The following is a 9,106-nucleotide window of genomic DNA, read 5'->3' on the forward strand; positions in this document are numbered from 1 at the left end:
ACCCCACATCGCTCTGGATCCCCAAAACAGGATTTCCCCGCGAGTAAGGGAGGCGCAAAAGGTACCAGCCGAATCCCAGGTTCACAAGCTTCTCCTGCCTGTGATTTCAGTGGGTCTCCAACTTCGCCGTGGCGGTCAGACCCTGCTTTCCACGGAGCAAGTTCCTCCCGATCGGAGGAGCTCCGCCATTGCCGGAGGTGCCAACCCGGAAGTCGGGGGGGGGCTAAAAGAATTCTTGCTACGGTTGTTGCATACATAAACAGTCTTTTATCTTCCCTTAGTATCTCTTCACCCACTACACCCAGTAAAAAAGGCTTCTGGGTTTTTTTAACAAAAGGTATTTTTAAACATTTTCTTTAACTCATTATATGCCATTTCCCAGAAAGCCTTTACCTTCACCACATGTAGTAAAAGATACCTCCCCTTCCCTTACATTTCCAACACTCGTTAGTTCTTGTCTTGTACATTTTAGCCAATTTAGCTGGTGTTAATTACAATCTGTATATCATTTTCATAACATTTTCTTCGAGTGCACTGCATGCAGTAAAATGAAAGGTCTTTATGCGGGATAGAGAACAGATTTTTGATCAGAATCGTTTTATAAAGCTTGTTACATGCTCTGCTGCCACCCTTCCACATGGCCATTCAAAGAACCAATCAACTGAACTTACAATCCCATGGAATCCTTCCTTTGCATGGTGCCAAGTTACGGGCACACCGTTGTCCTCCAACCGTTTTTTGTATAGCAGTCCATCATCCCTAAGCACATCATACTCGCAGGTTAACATAAAGGTCTCGGGGAGCTGACACACAATGTCATCTTCCACTAGAAGAGCACAGTGCTTGGGATCAAAAGAAAGCTTCATCATTTCATGCAACTCCTTTGAAAACGGGACTGGCGGGGGTGGTTTGTAGCCCCTGACTTTAAACTCATCCGGGATATGATCTGCATGGATCCATTTCTTGTATTTCATCTTCATTTCTTCAGAAACATGGGCCCCCTTCAGAAATTGATCCAAATATGCTAGCTTCACATTCATAAACCTGAGTTCAAATTCGGCAGACCATTTTGTGAACAGGAGGGGGACATTTCGGTTTTGCTGATAAGATGGCAAGTTGTAGTCCAGTGTTTGAATATTTGGATAGAGCAGGATCTGGGCTCTGGCTTTTGGGAGATCCTTTCTTGTTAACAGATGTTGACAGACAAGGGGAACAATTCCAGCCCCAGTGCTGTCACCAGCAATGACAATACGATTAGGGTCTACCCCATAATCACTTGCATTTTTCAAAAAGTATTCAGTGGCGGTGATGCAGTCCATGATTTGTGTAGGACAGCGGTGCTTAGGAGCCAAACGTTGCCTAGAAGATGATGGAGAGAAGGGGCAGGGGAGAAAGTCAATCCTATTCTTAGTTAAAGACAAACCAGTCTAGTTCACACTTTCTAAAACAATATGTGAAATGAAACATAGTCAGCGTTTGGAATCTGCCCTTCTCCAACTTTGGTACGACTGTTCCCCATCCAAGTGACATGTAGAAAAATGCATGGAGTAATGTCTGCACTAATGGCTCAGGCTATGGGACATTCTAGACCAGCACCCAGTTTTCACAGTGGCCAACCAGATGTTTATGGGAAGCCTTAATGAACTTCCAAAAGGTCAACAACTTCACAATGTAATTTAATTTTAAATTTCAGTAAGCACTGCTGTGGTTCTAGCGCTGCTGTGGTACACAAGTCATAAACCAAAAGAGGCTCGCTGAATTAAAATTTACTATCCTGAGCAAATGATTTTTACACCCTGGGCAATTACACAGCGGACATGATGTCTGCCTTAGAGCATGGGATTCTTTCATAAAATATTCAATATGTCAGATACATGTTTCCACCATATAATTGTAGCAGTGAGTTGCCATAGAAATAGACTAGGTGTAACAGGGTGAAAAACCTAGACTGTAATTGTCCGTTACTGTTTCAGGAACAGGTGCAGAAGAAGAAAAACCAGAAACATCAATTTACTTTGTTTTGCTGATTAATAAAGCTGATGATATTGTCAAAGCACTTTATATATAGGGTATCTTTTTCAATATTGCGTTGACACTTGGAGATCTCAAAGCCTGCAAACAGTTTGAGACAAGGAGGCAAATGGCTGGTTCCTTTTTCTTTATTTTTATTTTCTAGAATATTCATTGGTCTTATAATAAGATGACATTGATCAACTCCAACAATACCCGTGTTACATGAGTTCACCAGTCACATATAAGAAGGAAGCTTGAGCATGGGCACTGCCACGGAACTGAATCACTGAAGCATTGCAAAGGCTTCATCTATATGTGGCACAGTCTCTTCATAAATCAGTATGTGTGCCTGGTGGTCTGCCCCTGACATCTGTTCACACAGCTGATCTACACCTTGTCAAAAGGGTCATGTTTAGTTTGGCCTCTCAGCACCCTTCTGTGCTATGTAAGATGTTTGAAGAGAGCCAAACCTCAGACTTCTCCTTGCCATCCCATCATAGATGGACCTTTGAGACCTTTCCATTGGGAAATGGCCAGCAGTTTATGTATAATGAGAGCATCAAGATCAGGATCTAGTGGCAAGATCAGGATCTAGTGGCAAAGGGCCAGAGCAGGGTTTGCGTTCAGGGATAGACCAAGATGAGAAACAACATCAAAAGTAATTTGCCCAAACCCAGTAAGCTTGTCACACTGCCACCATCAATGTATGGGAGTCCCTCCCTTGCTTGCAGCCCCACCAGCATTGTGGTGAACTCGCAGTGGTGATGGGAGCAAGCTTGACTGGAGCCCAGACTTCAGCCTAGCCTTCTGGACCTTGGGTTCCTTTGCCACAGTTTCTTATTCCCTTGCCTTCAGAGGATTATTCTGCCCTGGTGCAATTCTGTGCCTTGGCTGCTGTTAGAAGAACTGTCAAGAAGTCAGCTTTCCCACACACCTGTTAGAAAATTGTCATAACAGACGTATCATGAAGAAACTGCCTTTAATACAGAGGTAGCAATCGTGGCGCCCTGCAGATGTAGTTGGACGACAACTCTCATAAGCCCAGACCATAAATCATGCTGTCTGGGGTTGATGGGACTTGACATTTAACAACACCCAGAGGACACTGCATTGGCTAACTGTACCATCTAGTGGCAAATTCCCCCAGTGCTTTTGGGAGTAACTTGGGGGGGGGGAGTCACCTGCTTCCACACTTATCAGCTGTTCAGGATATCCAGGATGAATGCAGGAATAAGTAGACTTACCCAACACACACAAGCACTGATTCACTTTCTCTGGAAAGGTAGCGGCACAGCTTCCGATAAGCTTCTGGATAGTAAAAAGACCTTCAGTGTATTCATTCTTTACACAATGGCATGCACATTTCTCCATTAATTTGGGTTGGGATGACGAGTATGATGAAACCCCAAGTCTTCTTTGTGGCTCTGTTTGTATCTGAGCCAGAGGAGAATCCCCATCTTTCCTATTTACCCAGCCTTCCACCCATCTAGATCCCAAGGCCCCAAAGTCAAACTAATACCCTCGTTGTCAAAGATTATTTCCCTCCCCTAGGCATTTCCTGCATGTGCCTCTTCTTTCTTCCTACTATACGACAAACCAATAGATCTGGCTTCTGACTCTCTGAGCCAGGGGTTGCCCTTCAGATTATTATTATTATTATTACCGTATTTTTTGCCCTATAGGACGCACTTTTCCCCCTCCAAAAATGAAGGGGAAATGTGTGTGTGTCCTATGGGGTGAATGCAGGCTTTCGCTGAAGCCTGGAGAGCGAGAGGCGTTGGTGCGCACCGACACCTCTCGCTCTCCAGGCTCCAGGAAGCTATCTGCAAGCCTTGCGTGCCCGGGGGAACTCCCCCTGGGCGCGCATGGCTTGCGGGCGGCAGCCGGCAGCGAGGAGCATGGGGCGCCCTCCGGAGGCCCCACACCGATCACACTGTTTGTAAGTGAAATTAGAATGACTCACTTATGCTCCCGAATAAGCCAGCTCCTCCATACAGGTAGATAATTCCTCTCTGTCCTGTGGATAGGCCCTTTGGCTGATAAATCCTCACAGTCACATTGTCAAATTTTGTGTCGATAGTGTATCTGGGCTCGCTCCCTGCTGGCATCGCAGAGGAACTCCATTTAAGGTATGTCGGTTTTGTACAGATTCCCAACTTCTCCAAAATAGATCCCTGTTTGGGAAAAAAACAAAAAAGCAACAGAAGCTAGTATCAAGCATAGTTAGCTTTCAGTTTAATAAGGTTTTCACAAGGTCTGTTTGTAGGAGTAGTGTGGGGTGAGAAATGCTTCATTGATTCATTCAAATTTCATTTCCATTGATTTCATTTCCATTTGTTCCAATTGCATTCATTAAATGTTCTCTTTGTTTTCATTCCCCCCCCCCTTAGTTTTCATTTTCCCTTTGGTTTCAATGGGAGACTCAGACAGCTTTATGCAGTCTGTAATGTCTTCTGTGACATTTTGAGGCGACTTTAACATTCCTCCCCTACCAGGTCCACCAAACCTCCTACATAATGGACATAGAGTCACAGTTTTATAAGCCATTAAACACACACACACACACACACACACACACACACACACACACACACACGTTCTATAAGCTTCTTATTGTGTCCTCTGGGAGAATCTGCTTGTAAGTTCACTGTTTTCCATCCAAATAGCATTGGTATGAAAATATTATTATTACATTCTTGAGTTCCACCACCCACACCCCACAGGCATCAGACAGGTTACCAGTAGGTCCTAATTTAACAGGTGCAATTTTATCAATGAAGAACCAATCTCCGAACTTGCTTCCTCCCTCTGCCTCTTTTACCTTTTGTGTCATTCCATTTTGGTTGCAAGTCTGAGGACAGGGATCTTTCTCATCACTGACAACTGTTGAGAAACTCCAGGAGAGTTTTTGGGAGGAAGGAGGGGGTCATGCAATCTGAATGCCCCTATCACTCTAATATGTCAACGGAATGGGACGGATTGGGGCTCATTTGTTTTGTTCCCCATTCAGTTTAAAAATGAATGAATAGTAACCTCCGGCGGATGCTCTTGGCTTTACACCTGCGCGGAATAATCTCCACGAGGGCATTGCAACACTCCATCGGCGTTGCTTTATTTAAACGACTTACCTTCTTCCAAGATCTCTGCGTGGTGTTGCAATGGTATTGCTGCATCCGCAGCAACTGCTGCCTCCAGGTGACCTCCCACACACCTCTAATCAGAGGTGAGACAAATTTTTCTCAGAGTATCGTTCTTGCTCGCCCCGCCCGAAGATTCTCCATCATTTGTGTGCGTGACTCGAGGTTTGTGTCATTGCGGATGATGTTTACCAGGCTGCAGCACAGACATAGGCATAGAGGGGTGGTGTGTGCCAGGGAGCCGTTGCCCCGGGCGCACAATATGGGTGGGGGGCGCAAACCAGGCACGCCCCTTGCAAAGATCCCTGCCTGGAGGATCCAGCGGCCAGCCACCGCAACGCGAGAGTCCACCCGGCGGCGGTGAGGGCTAAGAGTGAAGAGCCAGTGGAGCCGGCTGGGACGCTGGCCACTCGCCACGCAACCTTGTCTGGTGGGGCGTTGGAAGCTCCCAAGGCGCCACGGGCAGGCAGATGAGCTGCAAGCAGGTGGGTCCCGCGTCGGAGGGAGCCTCAGTATGACAAGATAACGGGGCAGCGTCTCTATCTCGGCAACCCCTACCTTTTGGGGGGCGGGAGGGAAGGGCAAGAGGAGGGAGAACTCGAGAGGGCGCTTCCCCTGTTCAGTTCACCGCGCGCAAAGACGCACCGAGCACCCCGGGTGAGACAAAGGCAAAACCTTTGGATAGTGTGGGGAAAGTGGGAAATGACTGCTTTCTAGGCAATGGACAAGCAGAAAGGTGGGTGAGCCCCAAGATAGAACTGCATGACTGGTGGCATAACGTGGGGTGAGGCCACAGGTGCGGTTGCCCTGGGTGCAAAATTTCAACACCCGGTTCTGCCTAAATACAGCTGCATACTTCTGTCACTGGGCTCTGTTGAAAATGGCTTCTCTGTGTGACTTTCCAGATAGCAGAGAGAATCTTCTTCTCTTGTTTCTGAGGCTGTGATCTCTTGGGTGATGCGGACACTGTTAGGCAGCTCCATAGTCCCCACCTCACCCCACACATGGCCCCAGATGCTCGCAACCCACGCTATGCCACTGTGTAGGACAGTCTTTGCCAGCATGGTCCTGCTAGCTGGGGATGCTAGAAGTCATAGCACAAAGCATCCTCCAGAAGTCACATTGATGATCAGCACTGTATTTGAACTGTGGAGGAGAGAGATGTCCCGCCACAAACAAGCGCTCACAAATAGAACTGGAAATTTGGGAGAAGGTTTTTTGCACAGATGTCTAGTTATAATACATGAATCCTTTAGGCTGGCTAGCTCAGTAGATAGAGCATGAGATTCTTAATCCTAGGGTCCTGGGTTCGAGTTCCACATTTGGTGAAAGATTCCTGTATTGCAGAGTGGTGCTTGGGCTTGTGGTCCCTTCCAACTCTACAATTCCATTTTTCTATGATGGGGTGGGTGGGGTTGCACCTCCCAAAACATGTTGCCTGTTTAAACCATTCCTGGCTGGCCAGCCCGCATGCAACTAAAAAAAAAGCAGAATCATAGAATTTGCAGAACTGGAAGGGACCACAAGGGCCATCTAGTCCAACCCCCTGCAATGCAGGAATATTTTGCCCAACGTGGGGCTCGAGCAGATAACCTTGGGATTAAGAGTCTCATGCTCTAGCGACTGAGCTGCCCCACAGAAACTCCAGGTTCAAAGTCCATCCAACTTACCATACGCAAGGATAAGTGTGCCATAATGGAAATTAGGAGGAGTTTGAAAGGTCCATCGATTCCTGGAGGGAGATCTGTTCTTCGGACATCACGATAAATCAGCACCACCTGGGAAAGGAGGAAGCAGATCACAAATGTCAGCATCACTGTGGAGAGATCCATCTTCCTTCCTGAGAAGCCTTGGAGGGACTGAATAACCGGCTGATTCCTGGCAAGTATTTTCTCTGCTGTCATGCAATTCCAACTTCTGCTGTCGCTATTCCCCATATGAGACAAGTGCATATTCCAGCACTGAAGGGTTGGGCTAGATGATCCTCACGGTCCCTTCCAAGTCCATGATTTTATGAATTCTATGAATGAAGACCTTCTCCTTTCAACCAGATTTTGAAGTGGAGATTCTGTGAGATTCTGGTCTGTGAGTTGTATCCAATTAATCTATACTCATAATAGCCCCACAGAAATTGATGCAGCCAAGCAAAGTCATGTTCATTAATGTCAATGGGCTTCCTCTGAGTTAATGTTGGCTACAATTCCTGATCCATACAGAATTTGAAATGGACATTCATGATATAGTTGTGAGTTTGGGGGCGGAGTTTGGCTGTATGGCAGAGTCCCTTCTAATCAGCAAGGATTATATTGTTGGAATAGCTAAGCCAGCTTCTTGGTGAATTAACGTCACATAATTATGGGCTGCATAATTCCATCAAAGGTTGTTATGGAAGCAAAGGACTGCAAGAACTCAGGGTTCCATTTTCAAATTGTTTGCAGCTTTCTATAGGACTGTCTAAACTCTTTTTTTAAAAAAAACCCACATGTAAAATAATTGCTTGACCTCATAATATGGTATGTCCCAAACCTTCATTCCCCTTGTTGCTTTTCCTATGCAAGATATTTCATCTGATTCTGCAAATATTTTAACTGAGTTAGATTATCACAGGGCAGTGACATGTATGCAGGAACAAAAAGAGCCTACAATACTTAGCCTCCTGTAGTGATTAGGGTTTAGCAATGAAGACCATTGTCAGCAATAGTAGCCTTCTTCACTATGATCTAAAGGTATCCTGGCCCTCGTGCATCCTTCCACACATGTAGGGTCTTAGAAGGCAGTGGCGTAGCGTGGCGGGTGCAGGGGGGGCCGGCCGCACCGGGCGCAACATCTGGGGTTAGGGCAAATCCACGGGTTAGGGGGCGCAAATTACTTGCCTTGCCCCAGGTGCTGACAACCCACGCTACGCCACTGTTAGAAGGGCAGCGTAAAGAGAATCTGCTGGCAGAGGTGGTTATAAGGCAGCGTAACTGGTTCAGCTGCACTGGGAGTGCAGGAGGCAGGCGGCGCCGAATTTTACCATTGCACACTGTGCCACTGAAATTTGAGAGTCCCAAATCTGCCACTGCTGCTAGCACAAGATACCAGGCCTGTTTCAAATGGCCTACCTAAGGATTTACACCATTCTGAGCACCGTGTGCTGACCAAAAGCGGAGATCAAGCTTTTTGGGGGAAACATTGTCCTTGGCCATATTTGTGTTTCTATGCAAATAAATTTTGTCATCTTTGGAACCTAAGTTGTGCTGCCTTTCTTTTCTAGCTTCTGCTTGGAAAATCTGTGAGAATGTTATTTGCCCCCAAAATGGAAAGATGATGGAACCCCGACCAAAGAAGAATGTATACAAAAACTTATGGACTATGCAGGAATGGAAAAACTTACCGTAAGAATATGAAATCAGGATAGTAAACATTTTATAAAGGAATGGAAATGGTATATTGAATATTTGCAAACAAATTGAAAACAGAAAAAAAAAACATTGGCAGGACTACTGTGACAAGTTGCAGTTTGAAAAAAAAAATACAGTGGTACTTCCAGTTGTGCACAGGATACGTTCCGGAGCTCCAGCCGGATCCCGAGGAATTCACAACCGGCGGTACTGTTTCTGTGTATGCGCACGGTGCAGTTGCGCACTGTAGAGCACTTCTGCACATGCGCGCGTGGTGAAACTCAGAAAAATACTTCTGGGTTTGCCGCGTTCGCATCCTGAAGGATACGCAACCAGAGGTGTGCGTATCCAGAGGTACCACTGTATAGATATATGAAAATGACCGCTCCCACATCAAATGGGGGCGCCTTTTGCGTGGTCGCACGCAGCCCCCTGGATCCCAGTGTGACTCCTGGTAGTTTAGGCTGCTTTCGTACTCCCCAGGCTGGATACCTGGAGGTCTCCTCCTACCTCAGCCAATCGCCCAAGCCCACCTGGGGAGGCATTGCCAGGGGATTGGCCAGGTCAGGGGAG

At 46.5% G+C, this 9,106-nt stretch overlaps 1 protein-coding gene and 1 long non-coding RNA gene across 2 annotated transcripts; one reads left to right on the forward strand and one right to left on the reverse strand.

Annotated features, from left to right (window-relative positions):
- Positions 1 to 219: 219 nt before the first annotated feature.
- Positions 220 to 7,788, reverse strand: LOC309346868 (arylacetamide deacetylase-like 4). The gene is made up of 4 exons (XM_081871161.1): positions 6,821 to 7,788; positions 3,977 to 4,187; positions 3,258 to 3,321; positions 220 to 1,359 (listed from the first exon to the last, which is right to left on the reverse strand). The coding sequence occupies exons 1-4, from the start codon at positions 7,100 to 7,102 to the stop codon at positions 588 to 590; spliced, it is 1,329 nt and encodes a 442-aa protein (XP_081727287.1). The 5' UTR covers positions 7,103 to 7,788; the 3' UTR covers positions 220 to 587.
- LOC309347078 lies at positions 4,202 to 8,612 on the forward strand. The gene is made up of 3 exons (XR_014158827.1): positions 4,202 to 5,301; positions 5,392 to 5,635; positions 8,407 to 8,612. It is a non-coding gene; the product is annotated as an uncharacterized lncRNA (long non-coding RNA).
- The last annotated feature ends 494 nt before the right edge of the window (positions 8,613 to 9,106 follow it).

This window comes from Podarcis erhardii (genome assembly GCF_964252035.2).
Source record: "Podarcis erhardii genome assembly, chromosome: 7".
Taxonomy (NCBI): Eukaryota; Metazoa; Chordata; class Lepidosauria; order Squamata; family Lacertidae; genus Podarcis; species Podarcis erhardii.